The sequence below is a fragment of the Zootoca vivipara genome, chromosome 7 (genome assembly GCF_965207765.1).
Source record: "Zootoca vivipara chromosome 7, rZooViv2.hap1.1, whole genome shotgun sequence".
Taxonomy (NCBI): domain Eukaryota; kingdom Metazoa; phylum Chordata; class Lepidosauria; order Squamata; family Lacertidae; genus Zootoca; species Zootoca vivipara.
This window is the reverse complement of record NC_142590.1, coordinates 63,601,537-63,626,294: the sequence shown is the minus strand read 5'-3', so window position 1 is coordinate 63,626,294 and position 24,758 is coordinate 63,601,537. Positions and strand designations below refer to the sequence as shown.

Genomic DNA, 24,758 nt, shown 5'->3' with positions numbered 1-24,758 from the left:
CACTTGATTTTTGCCAACCTCTCCTATGCGGTGCAGCCTTTGTGCCACCACAGTGCCCCCCAAAACCTCTATTGAGGTTTAGAGGACTTTCTGGAATAGTTTGGGATGTAGCATAGTAGAGATTGATGAACATATAGGGTTCTATATACACTTCTATAGCACATTGGCTATACCCTGTTATATTTATACAGTATACATTTTCTTACTCAGTGATACGGGTTGTGGAATGTAGATTTAAATGACCCAGTTGGATGTGAATTCTAGCAGGTTGCAAAGAGAAATGATAAGTAATACTGACTACTGATGTTTCATTGTATGCAGGTCACTCATCTTTCTCAACCATCACAAGATTTCCAAGGTGCCTAACAGCTAGCCAGTACAAGTGATTGTGGTAAGTCCTGCGCAATGTTGTTCTGTTCTTTTGAAACTCTAAATCCCGCCCCCCCTTGTATAAGTCCGCTGCCTTGGATCCTAGTCTTGAGGTAAGAAGTTAAAAGGCTGGAAAATGGCTCAAAGAGGCATGTTATCTTCACAATCTCTTTCGTATGCACCAGGCATTACATACCCATTCATAGAATTAATACAGAATGATCCAACTGAAGACTTCCAGTGTCTCAGCATAAAGCTGATGGATAATAAAAGAAAACGTGAAATTGCTGAGAAGTGCAAGGTGCCCATGCATTATGGTCACTTAAAAGACATCTGGGTTATAACACTGAAATTTGTTAGCTAAATCATACCTCGAGGCCAGCAGTGGGCCAAATTATTACAACTTGTAGTAAAGAAACACACTGATTTATATGGAGGTCAGTTGCCTCTTTGGGTGCTGTGACAATCTTTTAGCCAGAATGTCTTGATTTATACCTACCCAAGGAAGCTTCCTTGTCACCTTTGAGGAATACACAGAATAACAATGTATTTCATCTTGCAAATAAAGAGGCAGAAAAGATCTATGAAGCCTGCATCTGAGGGCAGCAATTTGCATGATAGATATGTTATCTGGTGATCGTAACTACTTTTCTTGACCTCACAGCATCTCTTTGGGTGAATTGGCTAAGCCTAATTTTTTATGCTTCTTTTCCCATCCATGTACATACGCCATTTTTCAAGCGTTTTGTGCTTCAACATATGGAGCGTGGCCCTGAAGACCTTTGGGAAAGGCTGTCCATGACCCAAACTTGATAAGATGTCCAGAGAACCACAATCAGAGCACCTGTTACTTTAAAAACACGCATTAAATGCAGCTCCTGGGACAGAGGGCATAGTGGGCAAATCAGATCAGAGCTGTGTGTAGTTGTTTTTCAGAAACACTTTTTCTTTACACCCTCAAACTGCGGTTTGCTCTACAATGCCTACATGTAGATATTTCATATATGGGTGAATATATTGACTGATTCTCCCATCAACCATTCATTTAGTACACATGCCATGCAGGCAAAGAAGGGGAGTCCTGGTCTATCCCTTTTATCCTCCTATTAATGCCAGCAGGGAAAGAATACCCTTCCTGTTTTCTGCATGAGAAAGAAATGTAGCAGAGTGAGTCCCTTATATGCTGGCTATCATGATTAGGTAGAATGGTTGTTCCTTCCTCCAAGGGATGCAGAATGGACTTTGTTCAATTTGCTGGTAAGCAGCTTCTCTGTCTACTGGGTGACACTCAAAACATAGGGAATTTTTCAGAGCACTGTAGGATCTAGGAAGTCTTGCCACCATGATCTCCCTGAGAATGCCTGAAGAGGGCTTCACACACACACACACACACACACACACACACACACACACACACACACACACCACCACCACCAGATCCCTCTTTGTTGATACCTTTGCTCAATATTTCTTTCCCTGGTGTAGGTTATCAGGGTCTCCCAGGATGCAGTAAAAATCAGATAGGAAATAATGTACTGCAGAATTAGTTACTCAGATCTGCTTGCAGCTTCTTAAAAGGACCAAAATCTTGCCTGGATCCCATAATGTGAAATTTATGTCATTGTTGTCTTCTTTATAGCAGCCTGCTACATGATATGTACTGAGCCTCAGGACATTACAAAGCTCACATATAATAATGAGCACTTGCTTATTAAAGATACAGGAAGTGAACAGATACTTCAATAATTTGAGTGTGAGGAAGGATAGGTGTGTTGCTTGTAGGTTGAAAAATCACTAAACAGTATTGCAGTTGACCTTGGATTCCCTTTGTTAGGGGCATGTGAGTAGCATATGAGGTACACCAGGAACGCAAATAGTTTGAAGTGGATGTTGTAGCTGCTGGAGATAGATGGGAACCCTGCTGGCTCGTCCCCTACAATTCTGGTTTCTCCTACATTGTGCTGGGGATAAGTGCCAAGAAAAGGGACTCATTTGTCTTCCTGTTTCCTAACAGCTGGGTTGAGCCTTACATAGCCTGCAACATTCCAGTGCAATGGCATCCTCACTGTGGGACCAAAAGTATTATGAATGCACATTGCTGCATTTTAATTCCTCCCATTGCTGCAAATTCCAGTGGGCCAACCCAGCACAGTGAATCATCCTTTGTATGGATGGCAAGCAAGTTAGGTCCTTTTGGTGTCATTAAAATCTCCATCAAGCAAACATCTTTCCATTTGTCACAGTGCAAACAAAGAGTACAAGAGATCCATCTTCCTTGGCACTAATAAGTTGTACTTGGGTCATGCAAGGGTAATGGTTAGGGGTGGAGATAATTGTTGTGTGTTCACAGGAATGAGGATTTCTGAATCCTGCAAAAGAAAGAAGGATGAACCTGTGTTTACCGGGTGGGGTAAACCTTCAGGAATCACCTTACAGTGACTGACTGATTCACACTTATGACTTTGATCAAGTGATTTAGACTCATAGTTCAGCTCACTGCCTATAAGTCAGGGGTACAACAATGAACCAAAAAACAAATCCCAATCAGAACAATACAAAAACAACACATAGGCTAATAGTTAGTAGAGAATATATAATAAAATAATGATATCATTCAAATTGTAGAAATAAGCCAATCAAAGTTCACATGTACAATATAACAAAGTGGTAGCGAGGACCGTCAAGCCGTGTGTTCAAAACAGATGTCTAAGGACAGTCAGACAATAGTCTTTCAAAAGTTTCAACAGATGACACCTCAGAAGTTTCAAATGTAAAGTCTCTCAATAGCCTTTCAAAGGTTTCAATGGAAGACATCTCAAAAGCCTCAAAGGGACAGTGTCTCCAGAATGATACTACTGTTTCATAATAGTCTTCATCAGCCGATATTTTTCAACAGCATATGTAAGTAAGATTAATGCTAAGGATGAATTAGCATGACCACTAGTCACGGTGGGACCCTCCTCCTCTGCATCACACCTAAAAACAGAAGAGAGGAAAGAACCTCCATTACTGAGAGGGTTTCCAACCTCCCCTCTCCACATGCTGCAATCCTGGTGGAAATAAATTGACACACACACCCCACCGCAAAGCCGACAAGTAACATAGCATAACCTTCCCCAACTTTGTGCCCTCCAGGTGCTTCAACTCCTAGCATTTCTGACTGAGGCTGGTAGGAGTTGTAGCTCTTTGGAGGGCACCTGGTTGGGGAAGCCTGACCAAACATGTCGTAGAGTAGTCAATGTGGTACCCTCCAGACTGTCATAAACTGAGTTTTAAATTGCATTTTAGTTTTTTTATTCATTTGTTATGGTTTTTATTTCACACTGCATTTTAATGTTTGGCTTTGTGAGCCACCCAGAGAATTCTTATTATGGGGTGGCTGTACAAAATGCAGGTAATTAAAAAAAACAAAAACTCAGCAACGACCAGGCCATTGACGAAAGGAGGGAGAGATGCACCAGGGAGTAGTGCAGGCATCCCCAAACTGCGGCCCTCCAAATGTTTTGGCCTACAACTCCCATGATCCCTAGCTAACAGGACCAGTGGTCAGGGATGATGGGAATTGTAGTCCAAAAATCTGGAGGGACGAAGTTTGGGGATGCCTGGAGTAGTGGGTAGGACTGGACAGCAGCTGGTGCTGAATTTTCTCTTTAACTACTATATGTCTGTGAAAATGAGAAGGCTGTTCTCTACTTTCCCTTCCTTGCCAACCAGTAAAGGTAATTTCAAAGGTATGCTTCTGTTCTGTTCCCTTCCCCTCTGCTGATTACTTTCATGCGTTGGGCAGCAGAAAGCATGCCAGCCTTGAGTTGACCCCTTGCGGGACCATTTAGCTAAAGTTGATCCAGTAAAACAGTCTGCTTGCTTAAAAGAAGTGTGTATGTGTACAAAGCTCCCCCTTCCCCCACTAATTTCTTTTCATTTTCTCTCCTTTCTGGGTATCAGTTATCAGTTTCCTGACAAGTGGGGATAAAAATAGCTTTGTCCTCCTTTGTAGCTGTGTGTGTGTGTGTGTGTGTGTGTGTGTGTGTGTGTGTGTGTGTACACGGATTAGGAAAGGGAAGAATTCCCTGTGTTGCAAGTTCCTTTTGCTCTTTTTAATCACATTGGTGTGGGTATTGTTACTGATGCAATTATCTATTCTGTGGCAATCTAAGAATTTAAACAGATTTTAAAGTTCCTGGCCAGGCTCCCTAGAAATATAGCCAATGGCAGCTTATTACAAGACGTAACAGAAAATAATCAAGACGGTGTGATAGATGTGGTCAAATTCAGGCAGCAGTGAAGAGCCACATGGCTTTAAATCCACTGTTGTATTATTTGTGTCATCTGTGAATGCTGCTAATGTAGGATAGAGAGCTTGTGAAACAAGAGGTGTGCAGTGCAATACTTGCCCAGAAGTAAGTTCTGTTGAGTTCAGCGGAGTTTAGCTGCAAGTAAGTGTTTACAAGATTGCTGCCGAAAAGAGACTGAAGTGTAAAGGGACAAAACCGAACCTCACCCCTGGCATGATCTCACTAGTTGGCTGTCTACAAGTCACTCTCTTCTGCTTCAACCCCCATTTGCAATATGGAGAGGATAATACTGACCTACCTTTCAGAGTTGTACGGATTGCAACAAGATAATGGATGTGATGTAGATGATTTTGTTGAAATATGGCATCCTTTTATAAAATGTTTTATTGATAACCCTGAAGAATGGCAACTACCAAAACCACAGGTTGAAAGTTGGCAAACTTAAATAAATTTATCCATTCGGGGGATATAAGACTATATTTTTTAAAAAGATAATGGATGTGCAGCATACCCGAACATTCAAAATTCCTATACAGATGCTTCTTCTTCTTGTTGTTGTTATGCTTGTTGTTGTTGTTGACCTTTAAAGCCCTAAACGGCCTTGGTCCTGTATACCTAAAGGAGCGTCTCCACCTCCATCATTCAGCCCAGACACCGAGATCCAGCACTGAGGGCCTTCTGGCGGTTCCCTCGTTGCGAGAAGTGAGGTTACAGGGAACCAGGCCGAGGGCCTTCTCGGTAGTGGCACCCGCCCTGTGGAACGCCCTCCCAGCAGATGTCAAGGCAATAAGCAACTATTTTACTTTTAGAAGACAACTGAAGGCGGCCCTGTTTAGGGAAGTTTTTAATGTTTGATGCTGTACTGTTTTTAATATTCGGTTGGAAGCCGCCCAGAGTGGCTGGGGAAACCCAACCAGATGGGTGGGGTATAAATAATAAATTGCTGTTGATTATGATAGGCGGGGTATAAATAATAAATTGTTGTTGTTGTTGTTGTTGTATTAATCATGCTATATAATGCACAGATGCCAAATACACACTGTAGGGAATGTTGATTTACAAACTCTCACATGTGAAAACATAGTTTGCTGATGTATGAAAGTGCACAGGGAGTGTTCTCCTGCCCTTGCACATGGATGGTGCAAGGAGTTATTTCGGAGGTGTTATTCACAAAAACAAGTTTGAAACGTGTGTTTAAAACAACAGTTTTAATGGAGTGGGAGACTGTTTGGAGAGACTGCTGTAGAACTCTCCATGGGCTGCAGAATATGAGGGCTCTGAAGTGAGCTTGCAGCTTCACAGAGGCAGCCTCGGTATGTCTGAGGCTGCAGCTGGTCTGCAAGCATGGGGAAAGCATGAAGTGGGAGTTGCTGCACCACAGCCTCTGCAGTCAGGTGGCTGCAATAACTGCAGGGAGGAGATAAATGTACAGCTACGTCTTCCTCTCTGCCCTGCTCTGAGTAGCAGTGGTGTCCTGGGAGAGTCACAGCAGCTCCAATGACCTAAGTCAAAGAGGATTGGCTCAGCTGCTCCTGCTCTGGGACTGCTGTTGGCATCTGGCAGGATGAAAGTGCTGCAGTGGAAGGTGGCTTAGTGACTCAGCACTTTTCTCTCTCTCTCTCTCTTGCGCTCTCTCTGTTTTCTCTCTGCTGCAGTATTAACTCTCTCTTTGCATGGTGCGGGATACCTGCCTGCTCATTTATCCGATGACAGCTGGTGGACTGGCATGAAGTCTTAAGAGGAAAGGACTGCATAGTGTTGGAAGCTCATGTTGCAATCAACTAGAGGCAATCGGGACATCCTTACTTTGCACTCATGGGTCTCTGTTGCCTTTCACAGGACTGTGGCATGGAGAATAGCCAGGCACCTCTTAAGTCGTCATGCAAAGGGTGCCCAAACATCTTTCTTCAGGGGAACTGCACTGCAGGCAAAATGTCCAGAATCTTGATTTGTTTTTGGTTTTTTTGCAGCAGGAGAGATGCTTGCAGCCATTGCTTTCGGATCAGTCGCCCTTAACTGTTAATCTATCACTCATCAAGTATGCAGAGTTATTGTTGAATGCCTCCATACCACAAGTAAAAATGTGTGACATTTTTTTAAAAAGTCAAATAAGTAAGACTAGGATTGGGAGGGGGAAGGAGGAATGTAGTTGTGGTTATTGTGCTCAGGCTGGAGGGGTGGAAAGGGTTCTGGAAGTGGCATGGAGGAGAGTGTGGTGGGGAAGGAAGGCAAACAGTGGGCCAAATTATTACAACTTGTCATAAAGAAGCACATTGATTTATATGGAGGTCAGTTGCCCCTATGGGTGCTGTGACAATCTCTTAGCCAGCATGTCTTGATGAAATATGTGGTTGTTGTTCTGGAAGCTCATAAGGACAAGGGAAAAGCAGGATTGCATTTTGGGTTGTTTTTTGTTTTTTTTAGTTTAGGGGAAAGGTGATTAAGAGATGATACGAGACAAGTTTATAAAATTTTGACATGGAGATAGTGGATAGAGAAATTTTTTTCTCTCCCTCTCTCTTAAAACTAGAACTTGTGGGCATCCAGTGAAGCTGACTGTTGAAAGATGAATGCTAAAAGAAAGTACTCGCTCATGCAGTGCATAGTTAAACGATGGAACTCACTCCCACAGGAAGCAGTGATGGCCACCAACTTGAATAGCTTTAGAGAGGGGATTGGAGAAATTCATGGAGGATATGGCTATCAGTGGCTGCTGGCCATGATGGCCCTGCTCTGCCTCCATGGTGGAAGGTAGTAATGCTTCTGAATACCAGTTGGTGGGAGCTGCCAGAGGGCAGAGTGCTCTTGTACTGTGTTCTGCTTGTGGGTTTCCCACAGGCACCTGGTTTGCCACTATGATAACAGGACTGGACTTAGTTAGGCCATTGGCCTGGCCCAGCAGGCACTTCTTATGTTCTTGTGATGGAACTGGAATAGGTGGTTTAGTGATCCAAGTAGGTGCAAGGCATTTTTATACATGCAGGTGGAATACTGCACCGCTGCATTTTAAAGTAGGATCTCTGGAATTTTCAAGAAAGCTGAAGAGAGGTATGAGTCAATAGAATATTAGTCCCATGACTAAAACTGGTAATCTGGTCTCAAGAAAGGTGTGTTTAGAATACGGGAAGGTGCACCACTCCTGCATTTCTTTACATAAAAATCCTTTTTTGTGCTACAATTTTAATTACCAGAATGACCTGGGAGAACCCAAACTATAAAGTGTGAGGCAACTAAGAGCTAAAAGCTTGTTCTGCTACAGGGATCATTGCAGGTCAAAAGCTAAACAAGGTGGAATGTGCTATGCTTCACTGAAGTTTTCGTTTGGTGAAATTCTAAGTTTATGTCCTGGCAAGTGCAACTTGCAGCTTCTGTTCTTGTCAAGCGCTTTTGGCCTGAGAGCATTTTAAGGCCAGCTGAAAATTCTAACAGATTTTTCTATCTCTGAGTGTCCAACTTTCTTTTATCAGTGGTTGGGAACCTCCTCTACATGGGTCTTATTAGGCCAACCAGACCTCCCCGGTTGGCCTGTGAGTGGGGGGCAGGAAAAGATGCGGTTCGGCCTAATAGGCTGTTGTATCTGCAAAGTTTCATCCACTGCTCTTTGCAAACCTCACAATCATTGAGGCTTCAAAGCATCCTGAACAACTCTGTACAAGTCTTGATGATCAGCTGATTGCCAAGACTTCAAAGCATCAAGCATGTCATACTTGTGCCTACGTGGTTTAATTTCAAACTGCGTGGCTGAGTGAAAACAGGTCACCTGATGTGGTGTCACCCTCCTGTTAAACTTGTCCTGCAGGGGGCAGGCGACATAAGGATCTGGCCTGACTGGATCCAGTTCCCAGCCCTGATCTATCTGCTTTGGAAAGTTCAGTGTAGCTTCACTTTTATAGGATCCCCAACAGTCCTTCTACTTGTGTTCCAGCTTGTGCTGCAGATTCTGTTGGAAGAGGGTGATCTAGTTATCAGAGAAGAGTAATTCTTTAGCTTTTCAACTGAGGCCACCAGTAAGATGCCACCTACTGCCCAATGTGATAATTCTAGGAACATGTCTGAAACATTTCATTATAACATTGCACATTCTCAGTCATAACTCTCTTCTAAATGTATCTCAATTCCCGTGTTGACTTGATATCTGTGGAACAGGGCTACTGATTTAGATGCGGGTGACTCCATTGCTTGGGAATATAAATATGTAAGCATTCCAAGTAGGGTAAATGTATGTAAAGCCAGTGGAGTTTGTGTGGATAAAGAGACCAGCATACAGATGGGATATTGGTTCAGGTGCAAAAGTGTCTTGTTTTTAAGTTGGGAGTAAAGGAGAAATGCACTGCATTATGGCTTAAAGTGGCCCTTAAAGACCCATTAGTTTAGAAGCAACTGTTCTTAGGAGATTATCATGCTGCTGCTTGTTTGCTTTGGTGCTGAAATAGTTCTTAGCTATTTTTATTTATTTGAAAGTTGATCTGCTGGACTTTGTTACTTGCATCAATGTTGCTGTTTTCATTAGTATTCTTAGTGCCCCTTACGGTGTGTTAGGATTAGATTCAAACAAACATACAATGTTGGAAGGCTCTTTGTGAGGATTTGGCCTTAAAGGCAGCCTTAAAAATATCATAAATAAGTGAATTTTATTCCCCATTTCCATATCAAGTATGTGTATTGAAAAACAGAACTGAGCAGGAGCAACAGCCGAGCATTCCAACATTTCTTGCAAAGGGCTTTTAAAACCTCCTATCATTTGGCTAAGAGACCTTTAGGACTTACCAAGCCAAATGCAATCCGCCAGTCATGTTTTGTGGCCTGCAAGCACCAGGCATGCAGTAAAACCAGAGGGCTGTGCTGCAGTGGCCTGGTGGGCAGTGTTGCCTTTCTGGTGGTCATTTTATGGCCGGATGGAGGCCTGCAGGCAGCCCTTGGCCTCTGCAAGTGATCAGTTTAGATCTGTGGTGAGAACAAACTGTGGTCTGGTCTCAGGGCAGGGGGAGGTAGAGAGGTGGGGCAGGGCTGAAAGACCATACAAGTTGGATACGTGCATGCAAGAACCAAGTTGGAAGAAGTAGATAACGCTGCTACTTTAGTCGGAAGACATAGGCATCTTATGGGTGTGTTTATAGACAGCAACTCGGGGAACATGAACATGAAGATTGTGGGTTGGATTTGCAGTAGATGCACCTTTGCTTCCTTTCCAAACAAGCATGCTACGTGCCTCAAAAATCACTCCCCCATCCCCCGCTTTGAACTTCGACACAATCTGGACAGAGATGACTTTGCTCACAAAGAACCTCAGTTTACCTTATTGTGATGCTCCATGGGCCTTTATTCTGAATTTGGTCCCCTTCCCCGCCCCCAGGCTCTCCATTAAACAAATGGCTATGCCACCATGATTCTGTTTTATGGTCCCAGAACCTGAACGTGTCTTAGACTGTGTGTATTCCAACACTAAGTGTGTCCTGTGATGGTTCTTTTTTCCTTTCCCATATGGGAAACTGAACTTGTAGGTGCCAAGAGCTGGGGCATTCTTGGATTGCTCAGGAGCCCTGTTGACTTGCATTCCCTGTATGTATTGTCCTGGGCCCAGTGGTCTGTAGAGATCATGCTACCTTTGCATGCACACTGGGCCCTAATCTATTTATTCACTTATTTAGATATTTATATCAGGGTGGTGTACAGCAAGAAAAAATAATGAGGAAAACATTAAATTTTGATACAAATGGACCTTTTGGGCTTCCTTTTCCTTGTTTGTTTACATAACATAGAAGCGATGGACCAAAATTACACGGGTGCTGTTTAAAAATTGTTTCCTAGGTGTGATATAGGAACTGCTGCAGAAGTGGTGGCTGATATGTGGCTCCACAGCATCTGTAGAGGGTATCTTGGTGTAGATTATTACATCTTCTGAAGGTGGCATCTAGAAAGCGGGAGGCAGTAATTCTTAGTTCAAGGGCAAGCAGTAGTCAGTGTGCCTTTTTGGTGGAGGAGAGATGTGGGGAGATACGATTTGCAGTTGGAGTAGGATATGAATGACCCAGTGGTTTGACTTAACATGCTTTTTATCAATATTATTAGTTAATTACCCACCCTTCACCATAAGTCCTGGGTGGAACACAACAATTTAAAATACAATATTAAAAACCGTTTAAAATGAATTAGTCACAAGTATACGGTGGGTCATCTATCTATCTATGTATCTATCTATCTATCTATCTATCCATCCCTGGTGTCAAAGACCAGGGTAAACAGATTTAGAAGGCACCAGATAAACCTATGGGGAGGGGGAATTCCACAATCACACACACACACACACACACACACACACACACACACACACACACAATTATTTGGCCTTGTTTGGCCATAATATTACTGGTCTAACAAACTGGTCTGTTCGTGCACGAATGAACACCAAATTTCGGGTTCCCCATTTCCCTCACACATCTTCAGGATATACTTCCTCGTTTGTTAAATCAGAGTTTCCCCCTTGACATTTGTACCAGTTTCCTTAAGTGCACTCCACAAACTAGTACCAGCTGACTTAAGTGCATTTTACAAACCACATTTGTAAACCACAATCTGAAACTGTACAATCCCATGGGGTTCAGGGAGAGTGTGAGGAAACCTTGTAATGGGGTCTGCCTTAATACCATGAAGCAGCAAGAATCAGGAAAACTTCAGGGACTGTATTTATTTTTGAACAACAGATCAACAACTCAGCATGGCAGCTGGGACTTGCTACACAGGCAAGCTTATGGTTCCCACTGAGCTGTGGAGGAAGCCAGAGAGGGGAGTTTCTTAGAGACAGGCCACACACACTACAGAAACTTTCTTGAGCTTGCTGCTTGTTCCTGCTCTAACAAACCATAGTTTGTTGCACCAGAAACATAAAGCAAACCAAATAATCCCAGATACCTTAAAAATTAACAGACTTATTTTGGCATAAGCCTTCCTGGACCAGCGCCTGCTTGATTTGGATACACGAAGTGTTGTCTGCATGAACGTGTGTGTGTGTGTGTGTGTGTGTGTGTGTGTGTGTTTATGCATTTGACAAAGTGAGCCCTAGATCATGAAACTTTATTCTGCAATGAATTTGTTAACAAGATCAGATTGTAAGTGATCTCTTGGTAAAGGAGGGTGAAAGAGACCAACCAAATAATATATACCAGTAAGTGTTGGTAATTGCCCAAGTTATTTCCCTATATTGCTGTCATTTCTTACCGGTTTGTAAGATTGTGGGCCTGGAGTGTCATTACAAACATGCTTCACGTAACAGAAGTACCTCATAAGAACACAGCATCTAACTTGTCTGTAAGGCCATTGTGGAACACTCAGAATGGGTATAAATTTATACTTGGAAGGTTTCCTATGCAAGCCCCATTAAAATTAATGTATTTGCATTTTTCATGGATCCTCTTTCCTTCTTTGGGGCTCTCTCAGAATACATTTATAGTGAATGGCACCCAGTGCTGCGTATGACATGATCACTTTCCTTCAACCTTATCTAGGGCTTATAAAGGGTGCCTTGATTAAAAAAAAAACTTAAAAGAAGAAGGGAAAAGGAGAGTTGTGCATGGAGAATGAGACTGAACTAATTCTTGTTTGAAGATAATGCTATTCATAAAAATGAGAGACAGTTGATCTTTCATAATCGAAAAAGAGAGTTGTCTTCTAATTTTATTTTCATACACTGAGTTAGCACTATGCCCAATTGACAGTGTTTGTAGTGTGCCTGCCAATTAAGTTTCTAGCATTGTCCAGCTTTGCAGATTTCCATATCAACATGAATTGTATTTCCAAACCTGATCTCGTGAGACACCGTAAACAGATACTCTGCAGGAAGTCCACAAAAGAATATCTTCCCTGATGTTCATTCTGCAATTTGGTAACAAAGGGAAGGAGTATGTCAAACATAATTTGCTTGTTTGCTTGCCAAGGGCTGTACACTCCTTGCATGTGCGTCTTGGATTTTTACCTAGCAGTTTGTTTCCACTCACTCTCTGATATGTATTCTGGCACTGAAGTTACTGGAGTTGACTCCGGTTGCTAACTGAGATGACTGTTCTGCTCCACTCATTCAAACACATGCAGCATATATTCTATAGATAGATAGATAGATAGATAGATAGATAGATAGATAGATAGATAGGCAGATAGAAAATTGCAAAAAAGAAAATTAAAAATTTTGCATTTCAAGAAATAAAATATCACTCAAATACATAATATATTATATTTAATACGGTAAATGTATTGCTCTTATACACACCTTGCTTCCATTTAGACACTTCCAGTTTAATCATCTTTATATCTTAAGACATTCTCACAGAAGCATGAAGTCAAATCTCTTGAAGTCAAATTGTCTCATTATTCACTACAGAACCCCAACCAACATACACAAGACAGCACATTTTTGAAAAGATCTTTGCAAGGAACGCCAACACTTTAATATGCATGATGTGCACGTCAAACCAGTTTGTGCTCTGCCCCACCAGAACATAAATCCACACACAAGTCTGTATTTCTGATTCCACAGGTCAGTCTGATAAATCAAAAAGGAGGAGGGAGAGTCGGCTGTCAAGTACCCATTAGTAACAAGTGTTATGAGCACATGCCATTTATTATATATGGAAACAGTCATGTGGATTATGGAGGAACCCAAGGCTTGAAGAGGTGGCTTGCATAAATTTCCAATTCTGTTGCTTACCCTGGTTACAAATTTCCTGCTAGTTGTTTATTTTCTTGATAAAGGGGCAACCAGGTTTAAAAAGGAGTTTTATGTTGTCTGAGCCTTGGTGCTTGTGCAGAGTACATGGGATGGGGTGTAACCTGTTGTAGGCATTTGGCTAGGACTGCTGTCAATCTTCATTCGTTAACACATGACAGTGGATCCTTCACAGCTTTATCAAGATGAGTGGCAAACCAGTTGGAGCTGGGAAAAGGCAGTTTAAGCCATCCAAGTCATCTGAGCCTCCAACTGAGAGTGTCAAATCCAGTAGCACCCCCAATCTGTGGACCAGCTCCTTCCAGGGGAGTGCAATTCTCTCCAGGACAGGCTACCTCCCTACCTCCCAGACTTGAGAGTTTGGGACTATGACACCTCTGTCTTTTCAGGATTCAGTTTCAGTTTATTGGCCCACAACCAGCCCACCACTGCTTATTTATAACATTTGCGTGGGAATCACTTCTTCCTTCCTTCTGTGCCAGCCACATTTCAACATCTTTCAAAGAGCTTATTTGAACCACCAAGGGCTGCAGCATGTCCATGGTTGTTGTTTTTTCTGAATTGTTTTTAGATCTGCTGCTTTTAAATCTGCTGCCAAGAGTGGAAGGAATTCCTCTTCTACGGTAAGGTAGAAGGGAAAGGGAGGACACACCCTGCTGTTTACAAGGCCCTGGTGTGGATGAAGCCTTAGGCCTTTTAGGATCTGCAGAATTGCAGCTCATTAGCAGCAACAGTGAGGCTAGGGTTCAGAAGGATTTAGGAGGTCTCTCTATTAGGCAGAGTGACACACTGCTTGAAATGTAGCTAAGGTAGGGAGTTCATCAAGGCTTGTCTGGTCCAGTAGACATCTTGGTAGGAAGTCTTGCTTGCCATCTCTTTCTCTTAAGCAGATTACTAGTTATTACTAGCTCAGAATGGTTACTGTATTCTTAATAGGAGCCCAAATTAGTGGGAGGCTGTGGTTTTGAAAGAGAGACAGAGAGAGACAGCCAGAGAGATTTGAGTAGAAGACTGAAAGGATATTGGAGTGGTCTCATGTAGGGTAGCAGAACTGTTGCATGCTAGGAGTGCTCGTGCTGTTTTCCTCCACCTGTGCTCTGCAAATGAACCAAATCACACAAAAACACCATAGATCTCTCTTCCCCAAAGGAAGTCAGACCCTAATGAGTGCTGCCCTTGGAATTCTCCCTGCTCAAGAAGTGGGAAGCCTGCACACCGCAGAAATCCATACGGTAGATTGGATCATCCCAAAGCTATAATACTTGCGAAGGATTGGTTGTTCTATTTGTTTGTTTAGCATTTTTAATCTTCTGTTTCAGACCTGTGTTTAATTCTCCGGGATGTGGAGAAGAATTTGACATTTGCTTTTTAAATGAAACCAACAGCAGTGCCAATGAGGTTAATTTTTCTCCAAGGCTTCCCCCTGACACAAACCAAGGATATAAACATCCTAGACTGTGGTGCCACTGATCCCATCTTCCATCTTATTTCTTCATTGAGGGAGATTTGGGGAAGTTCAGCATCTCGGCAATTTTTAAATGGCCCATTTTATTTCTCCCCCAAGTTATTAATGGTTTTGCTGTCCCTTTCTTCTGAGGTGAATACATAAAAGCCCTTCTCATTTCTCCTTAACTGCAACAACGGGCACTGTTAATTCATTTACCATGCTTGCTGCCCTTATCTGTTCCTTGCAACTCTCTAACTGACACTGCACTTTCCTCCTGAGTGCCCTACATTTTTGCCATTTTGAATTTAGCTATTTGGAGAACACTTGCAGGAATTTGGACTTGCTGCTGTTTCTAGGCAGAGTTCAGTGGCTGCAGAGGTATGAAAGCCACATGCAGCTAATGCAACCATTTCTATTTTTTTAATGGCTGAAAAAGGTCAGACATCTGTGGTGATCCTTGGGGAGGTGAGGACAGAATCCAGAATCTGAAGCACAGAAATACCTTGATTGTTGTTGTTGTTTAGTCGTTTAGTCTTGTCCGACTCTTCATGACCCAATGGACCAGAGCATGCCAGGCACTCCTGTCTTCCACTGCCTCCCGCAGTTTTGTCAGACTCACGTTGGTGGCTTCGAGAACACTGTCCAACCATCTCATCCTCTGTCATCCCCTTCTCCTTCTGCCCTCCATCTTTCCCAACATCAGGGTCTTTTCCAGGGAGTCTTCTCTTCTCATGAGGTGGCCTCAGTATTAGAGCCTCAGCTTCACGATCTTTCCTTAGGACCAATCAAAGAGTGACAAAAGAGCAAATTCTCCATCAGGGTGGATGTTAAGCAAACCATGAACAAACCATAGAAGATTTTACAATCTCCAGTTGTAAATCATGAGGGTGGTCCAGCACGTTTCCTTACATGTGTGCTAGTTAGCAGAGTAGCAATCACACAGCATCATGTCGAAGGATCAAGTGGCACACAGACGATGGAAATAAATCACTCATGGAAGCAATGAAACTCAGTCCCTGGCGTGCGCTGCCTCTTTGCAAAACAGTAGTGTTTGTAAACAAAGCAAGCATTTTCTTCCATGTGTTTCATGAAAAACAAATATAGGAATCGGCTCGACATGCGGTCGGATTTCAGAGTGAAAGTTTTAAGTTTGGAACCTAATATTTCAGAAATAATGGACTCAAAGGACAGATTTAACTCATCTAATTAAGAACTGAAAATTAAAACTAACTGTATACTGATGGAGTACTCTGTTGTAACTGTAAAAAAACGTATAAATATGAAATATAAAAAGACTCTTAATTTGGCTCTCACTTTTTAATTTTAGGATTAGGAATTAATGGGGGTCCTTGTCACAATAGCGGCTCGATGAGGGGTCCTCGAGAAAATTTTGTTGGGAACCCCTGGTTTAGTCTATAGCAGCCTATAATCTTGCAATGTGATGCTTCGAGAATCTTCAAGAATCTTCTTTCAGTTTCTGGAAATTAATGACTCTCACACACTTATTCTGTTAAGGCTACAGGGGATGTGGGTGGCGCTGTCTAAACCACCAAGCCTCTTGGGTTTGCTGATCAAAAGGTCAATGATTAGAATCCTTGTGAAGAAGTGAGCTCCCATTGCTCTGTCCCAGCTCCTGTGTGCGAGACTTCGAAAGCATACCAGCACGAGTATGTGGGGGAGGAGGGGAAAGGAGATTGTTAGCCGCTTTGAGACTCCTTCAGGCAGTGAGAAAGCGGGATATCGAATCCAAACTCTTCTTCTTCTTCTTCTTCTTCTTCTTCTTCTTCTTCTTCTTCTTCTTCTTCTTCTTCTTCTTCTTCTTCTTCTTCTTCCCTCTCCAATCCCAGCCTTGTGACTACAGCCAACTTTGACCTGCTGTCACTGAAGAAAACCATGGGGGGGGAGCAGTCTGACCACAGGTCTTCCATTGTCTTGTATAGTTTGATCCCAATATGGCAACTGCAGGACAATTCAGTGTGGCTTCTCCTGGATGCAGTGGTCTTAAGATAGCATCCAGGTCTCCTCTGTGCCATGTTTTCCTGTTTTGAACTCTGCTGAGATATGGGGAAGGGAACTACTTCCAACTCTTTAGCCACTTCAATAGCAAAGGTAAGAAAGATGTATGGGTCTGATAATTCCCCACCCCAACCCTGTCCAAAGAAGGACATTAGATGACTTTTATTTTAATAACACATCTTCAAATTGAAAAAAAGGCTGATTGCACAATTTAAATCCGTTCTGCAGACATTATATGAGTTTTGCTTTGCATTTTCCTGATTGGCCCCACTGACCAAGGCCTTTGCTACTCTCAGCCACCTCCACAATCTGTACTTTGCTGTTGACATTTGTGTAATTTAAGAAATTTAAAAGGGCAGCTTTCCTCCTGGAATTGCTTTCCCAAATTGTGTCCAATAACTACTGAAGAGCATCTGTTAGCTTGTGTTGTTGTTTTTCTCCATCAACAGATTGGGCCTGATGGATAGATGCTCACCTCCCTCCTTTCCCTCCTCCCCTTCCATTTCTTTTATAGCCCAAAGAAGCTGTCATTTACGTTGAAGCACGATTGTTAAATAGCCCCCATTCCTGATTGATGGAGGCTTGAAATATACCATGTTAACAATGGAGAAGGAGCAGAAAAAGGGGAGATTGACTCACTCATTGCCATGAAAAGTGGCAGATTGGCTTTTTCAAAGATGACTCTTTAACTTCTCCTCCACCCCCCCCCTCCATCTCCTCATTATTCGTCTTCTGTCTCCCCAACTCCCTCTGCTCTCAAATGTTAAATTATTACACGGGGGGAAATAATCTATTACACTTGGTCTACAGAGGCTCTCACGTACCAGTGGCCGGCAATAGTACTGGCATTAATCAGTTAAGAGACGCCAAAGAGCAAAAATGAGATGCTTGCCCACAGGCGCTCTCATTGTTTACCAGTCAGCCATAAATATTGACTCATAAATATGCAGGCCTCCTCTTACGTGAAAAAGTGAAATGACAGGTTCAGGAGACGAGGGGATTTGCAAGCGGGACAGAGTCGAGATTTTGCAGCCTTTTAGGCACCAACTAGATGTGAGGGTGGAAGGATGTGATTTGAAGTTAATTATGGCCAGGCAGGAGAGGGAAGCTGACATCCCTTCTCCCCACTGTGCAAGAAATTAAAAATAGTATCAGGGATGCAGGGAAGCCTGGGCAAAGGGAGGGTATAGCTTCTTCTTCCCTCTGATTCATATTACATATTAAATTGCCACTTCACCCTGCGGAAGGAAGGAATTGCATGGAAGCATCTTTCTTCTTCCTCCTCTTTTTTAAACAAAAAGAAAAATGACCGGAAAATCTAGTTTTAGTTGGGAGGACACCTTTCCAATGCCAAACATGGTGGTCGGTTATGCTCCAAACATGAGAGTAAAAAACAATTTGCAGTGGGTTTTAAAGAAACTTATTTAGCAGTGTGCACCCTGCATTATCAATTTGTTCTTTGTTTCTCAGCAATAGCCTACCCCTTCTAGCATCTTGTATCTAACTGTGGCCTTCTCTGATGCTTCAGGGGAAAAGGGGAAAGAGAACTCAGATTATCAGAGAAAGAATCTGCTTTGACCTCTAATATGCACCATATTAACATTCACCATGGAATGCCCTTCAGAATGTATCCACTTCATTTTAAAGACTGTTGAGGCTCTTTGAGAAACTGGCAAGATGACCACATAGCCCTGGACTCCTTTGGGAGGAAGGGTGGAATAATGATGATGATGATGTAGTCATTTTCCTTACAAAAGTGACCCCAAACAACTTACATTAAAACAAAAAACAAAACAATAATAATGTAAAAAGAAAAACTCAGGTCTTGTGAGGTGAGTAAGCATGTCACATTATTTATTTATCCAACAACATTTATATATCACTAAGTGGGGGTGGTGGTTGTTGTTGTTGTTGTCAGTTTTGACCTGGTCTTGCTGTTCTTAGGGTTGCTATGTATCCAACTTCACAAAGGACCATCACCTGAAGAACTGTCTGGTCCAAGTCCAGATTAAAAATTGGAGGCAGGATCCTACTAAAGTGTCCTGACAAGAGTAGCCCAGCGCAAGAACTTCCACTTGTGCTTTGGGACTTTCCCCCCTCTCCTCTACCCTACACCTCCTGAAATTGGATCTGCAGGGAGGTCAGACGAATCCCCAGAATGGCATGCAGGGAGAGGAAAGGGGATTATTCCTTCTGGCAGGCTGAAATGCTTCCCCTGACAGAATGATCTCCGCAGTATCCTTCACATTGCCCACCGGCAGTTAGCATCTAGACAGCAGACTGTAAAGCTACCTGATCACTCTTTCCCACAATTGCGAGATGTGTTGTAGTAATTATTTCTAAATTTGGATCTTTGACTATAAATTTGCATGTCCAAATTCCATGCAAATCTTTCACCTCCTTTTGGGCGTTGCCCAGGTGTTCACCCTTGTTCTTGCTATGTGTAGATACATTCACCTTTAAATTTAAAACGAATGAATACATAAGAGTTGAAAAATGGCCACTTTTTAAGGTTGCAAGGCTATTCTGGAGAGCAGGCCCCATTGAACTCAGTGGGACTTGCTTCTAAATAAACAAGCCTACAGTTGCACTGTTTAAATTCCACTCCGGCAGCAGACTTAGAGGTGAGCCAGCCAGAATCAAGTGCTGAAACTCTGATGGTCAAGCGATCAGTTTTGATGCAGTGCCAACATTGCCATGAAAGAGAATGGCACATGAAAGCAGAGAAAGTGAGGAAGATAAATTAGTACAGAAGAACATGGTCCAGGGTGAAAAATACATCTGGCATTTCTGGTCATTGAGGACACACATTTCTGCAATGCCATTGCTAGGGTTCTGTGTTACCTGAGTTCTAATAGGCAGGAATTCCTTGCATGAGATCTCCAGTCCTTCAGCTACTTTAGCAGAGCCTGCCGTGCTTCTTTCAGGTTTGTAGTGGAGGTTGAGGTGGGGTGAGAGAAAATATGTTCCTCATACTGCAGTGCAGCGGATTCTTTTAATCTTTAGAGCTTCCTTTGGGGACACCTTAGACATGCCTGACATGAGTCCAGTATAGGATTGTCATATCCCAAATTCTTCTCCCTCTCCCTGCTGTCCTGCCCCAATCCAGTGTGGCCTAATTTGCATGTGCAAATGGACTGCCAACTCTTCAGATCGGAAACATTAACTGGGGTATTTTCTGTGACCTGCTTTTTGTTTTTTCTTGGCATTTGGCCCAGACCTTTGGGGAAGGATAGATGGACCTGATCTCATGTCAGGAAAAAAAGTGTGTTCTTGGCTTTTGGATGCTCTTTGAAATTATTATGATGTTTTCTAATGACAAAACTAGAATAAGAAATTGAGATGTGAGTACTATTTTGGCTCTGCGAAAGCCCTGTTGATCATGTACCAATTTTTGCACACATTCTTTAAGGTTTACATTTGTAGTCATGTTCATGCAGGATTTAAGGCACTGGGATGTGACTTGTTCTCAGTCTATTAATGATCCTTTTTGACTTCAAAACCTAAGTGCAAGTGGTAGAATTAGGACTACCAGTATGCCACTATCTAGATGCATGTTCCTCTGAGGTACTAACCACAACTAATTGCATTCATTTTATCTAATTATTAATATGTGGCCAGTGAAGAAGATTCAGAGTTGGAACATGTTTGGCTGATTCATTATTAAGGAGCACTTGTTTTGACATGCCTCATTGGTCATTTGGCATTCATAAGGTTATAAGAGTGCAGTTTTAATAATCTGGTTTTTTTAAAAAATAAATAAGCTGAAATAAACAAATGCTTCCATGCCTACTTCATCATATGTAAGAAGCTATTTCTCAGTGTCGTTCTTAGTACCCTGTCAAATAGTGTAGAGCAACCATCATTGTGCCTATATTTTTTCAGTGACCCTCAAGAGCAGCCAAGATGACTTGGAACCTCTTTAAGAAGAAGCCCCAGCCGGAGCCCATCATAGCTGTTACCCCGGGCACTGCGGTACCCCATAACCCTACCACAACAGTGGCACCAGCAGGGTCAATGGACAACACAACAAAGCCTTCAGGCCCAGTAGAGAGCCAGGAGGATGTCTTTGCCAAGATTAAAGAAAAGTTCATGAATGAGATAAACAAGATTCCCTGTAAGTAACTTGCATCTGCTGTCCTTTTTGGAGACTTTGCAGAAATGTTCTGCTTGCTCCATCAATGCAGTTTCTAAACCTGTTTATAGAATGCAAAGGGCTGGGCTGGCACCAAGCCTGAATTCCCTCTTGGCAAAAGACTATGGTACAGTAATTGTGGGCAATTAACTACTTGTGGGATAAATGTCAATGATGTATACGCAGGACATCATTGTGGTACAGGCCAAAGTGTTTAAGCCAAGGATAGGGAACACACAGCCTTCTAAATCAACATTGGGAAATCTCTGGCTTTGCAACGTTGTAGGTGTTTTGTGGGCTGAACACAAGGGTTAAAATGGGCACCTGATGTCATTGCAACATCAGGTGTTGGAGAGGTCAAGCTTGGCCCACTGTGGGTTGAGGAGATGATGTTCTGGCCCTCAGACCAGATCCAGTTCCCCACCTTTGCTCTAGGTATTGTTGTACTGCAATTCCTATCATTCATGACCATTGAAAATGTTGGCTGCGGATGTCGGGAACTGGAGTCTTAACAGTGTCTGGAGAACCACAAGTTCCTCATCCTTGACTTAGTCAACCTTATTCAGGAACATTACTGAATGGTTTTCTGCTTTAAAAAAGAGCTTGGTTGAAAAATATGTGTGGTTTGCGGAAGGAAAGAGACTAAGAAAATAATTGTGTTTTTAAAAAAGAAAAAGAGAGAAAAAATACACTCTATATTTAATGGAAATCATATTGATTTTTAGCCTTTAAGAAGCCACCTGGAAGGATGAGACTCGTAACAGAACTGTTGACAGGAAATGTTCTATACATAGCATTTTCATAGGATAGGAATGGTCATTGCTACATAGGGCTGCCCCTGTATTCAGGTCAACATCTGAAAACCCATGGTCAAAAGTGCAGCAGGTAGAGATGGTGTCTTTATGCGATGGCATCTAAATAATGGAAAGCCTGTTGGCATGCAGCAAAAGCTCATGCATTTCAGCAAGCATTGCCTTATGCTTTAAGTTTTAGTTTTATGCTTTTTTTTTAAAAAAAGGAAGCGGCTTTAGAAGTGGTGCTGGTGGGAACCCTGGACCCAGCAATCAGGGTACAAGTTAATTATCCTTGGAATAACTAAATACATTTCCTGGGTTGTGAGTAGTGCAACCTATGCTTGCATTCCAGGCACTCAGCCATCCCAATAAATTCCGCTATAACTGTGCAATGAGAGTGTTTTGTATTTTCAGTGCCGCCTTGGGCCCTGATTGCCATTGCTGTAGTTGCTGGGCTGCTGATCCTCACCTGTTGCTTTTGCATCTGCAAGAAATGCTGCTGCAAGAAGAAGAAGAACAAGAAGGACAAAAAGGGGATGAAAAATGCAATGAACATGAAAGACATGAAAGGCCAGGTAAAATGACACCTCCTGGGAGAGGATCAGTTATGATGCTGCAGTTAGCATGATGCGGTGAGGACTTGCTTGTGCTTTCGGCAGGATGAAAATCAGATGTACAAGCAAAGATTTCAGTTCTTTTTTTATGCAGGGAGTGCATGAGAGCCCCAACCAGGTAGGGCCAGCAGTGAGATTTGAAATTGGTCCTTCATTGCTTGTAGCAGCAGCAGCCTTAAGATAAAAGATTGACCATCGAAATGCAAGCCTTGATATTAGTCAGGGTAGTTTGCAACCCATCGCTAAAATCTGTCTGTGTACAAGTAAAGCTCACAGAGTTTCTCTTTGGTAAGTAAATGCTATGAGGACTTACCTGCATCAAACAGAAGACCACTAGCTGTTAAAAAACACTCGGGATCAAGATATCCAGCCTTTCTCGTACATAAAAAATATGCTGGCTGGTAAAAAAAAAACGCATTATGCTTCTCATGTGAGTATGTTTTTGATGGGCAGATCCTTAGTTATAATGTATATTATGTGGGAATGGTCAGGAATGTGGATGAGGAGATATTGTTTAATATATCCTATCCCCGCTTGCGCTAGCAAGCACCAAACTTTAGCAGAGTAAAAACATTCCCCTTTTGCAAAATGCACAGCAGAAAAGCGTTTGCGCAGGCTTGATTTAAGCCTATAAAATAAAGTGTATTTTCCTGGTATTTACCCCCTCTTAAAAGAAAAGACACGACACAATGCTCTTAAAAGTATAAAAGATGTTTACTTACAAGCATCTCGAGGTACAGCACACTCAAGAGGTAGACTTGCTTAGGTAAAAAGTAATATATACATTCTGAAGTTCACTTATAGGAAGCGAGACTCCATCTCATCTCTCTCTGGGCTGGAAGCCTAGAGGGAGACTCACTAAGATGTTGCTTCTTAGATGTGTGTAGTCCAAGAGGTCTGGTCCAAGAGAGGGAAATGGCTGCTTGCTAGTGAATTTATCTGCCGCTTCCCCAACTCATTTGCATGTGGAGGAACAGGAAACCAAGCTAGTCATGTGTTCCTCCACAGTCCTCCAAGTGGACTCTCTAGGGATTGTTGTGACTTGACTGCACTTAACCCTTTGCATCCCACATATTCCAGATTTTCTAGGAAGTTCCCTTGGGCAAACCCTACTGGACATGAATGGGAGCTATGCAAGACTTAGAGTAGTGGATAATATTCTATTTAAAAGAAGGAAGTTAAGTAGATTGTGGTTCTATCAGCATTATAGAATTTTGTAGTAGATTTTCCTGTGAGCCTTATCTACAGTCTGCAATGCACCAGAAGTCAATTGAAAGTAGGAATACATACCTTTTCTCCCACCAGCAATGGTGACTTGTCTTGTCTAGGACCTGCAGCTAAAAAATATTAAAGGCCACAAAAGCACTATGGTGTTGCTCCCAGGAAGTAATGTATACAAGACAGTCAATAAATCCCAGCTCATAAAAGTGTCTGGTGCAGCTTCCCACCTGATGCCACCATCACACCAATCCCCCCCTCCTTACTGCTCAGGGTTATAATGTTTGCTTTGCTGGCAGCAATCAAACTAACTCAGCAGCAAATCCCATTAGCAGTTAAAGATAGACAAACCTGTGAAACCCTGGATGGTTTTATGGGCATTAAATTCTTCTCCCATGTTGGAGACATTTGATTTGGTAACTTGGGCAGCAGGCTCAGAAATGGGACTTTTATAGCCCATATTGCTGGAACTCTTTCTTTCTCTGTTAATGAGGCTATTTGCATGAGGTGCTTTAATGAAGCCGAGCCCAGAGGTGCCTAGTCATCCAGATCCCTCTGCTGTGTGCTACGATTCTGCATGTAATGAAGGGAGGATGGGGAAGATATGTCACAAAGCTTTCCTCATGATTCTCTGCCTTGAGTCACTTCTCTTGCCAAATCCAACAGTGGAAGGTTTGGATGTCATTAACTGGTTATGTTTCCAGAGACACTGGAAAATGAGGAAAGCTGGGCCAAGGCTAAACTGTTAAAATCCTTGAGGCATTTCAGCATTGCTGGTAGCAGGACCCAGAAAATGTATGCAAAATCAAGACAACAAATTACTAAGAAAACACCTACTTCATTGCAACTAGGCAGTCTGGATTAATGGAAAGGACATAGCTCAGTAAAAGAGTGTGCATGCTTTGCATGTCGAACATCCCAGGTTCTATCCCCAGCATGCAGGGCCGGCTCTAGGTAGACCCCCAGTGGCGTACAGCACCACGGCGCCGGCCCGCCAGGAGGGCACCGCGAGCTGCGCCCACCCGGTCCGCTGGTTCGACACCTGCGCTGCACCCGCCCGCCCACCGCGCTGGGAAACGGGGTGGGGGGGCGCCGGAGGGATCCGTCGCTACACGGCGCCAGGGGCGCTTAAGACGGCCCTGCCAGCATGTTCA

At 42.8% G+C, this 24,758-nt stretch overlaps 1 protein-coding gene across 2 annotated transcripts in view; it reads left to right on the top strand.

Annotated features, from left to right (window-relative positions):
* Nucleotides 1-24,758, top strand: part of SYT2 (synaptotagmin 2) — a 137,757-nt gene that overhangs the window by 97,214 nt on the left and 15,785 nt on the right. For both annotated transcript variants that reach the window (XM_035122915.3, XM_035122916.3), the window contains 3 exons: nucleotides 322-391; nucleotides 20,729-20,960; nucleotides 22,187-22,347. In XM_035122915.3, the coding sequence (XP_034978806.1) occupies nucleotides 20,750-20,960; nucleotides 22,187-22,347 (372 nt within the window). In that variant the 5' untranslated portion in view covers nucleotides 322-391; nucleotides 20,729-20,749. The remainder of the gene's footprint in view (nucleotides 1-321; nucleotides 392-20,728; nucleotides 20,961-22,186; nucleotides 22,348-24,758) is intronic.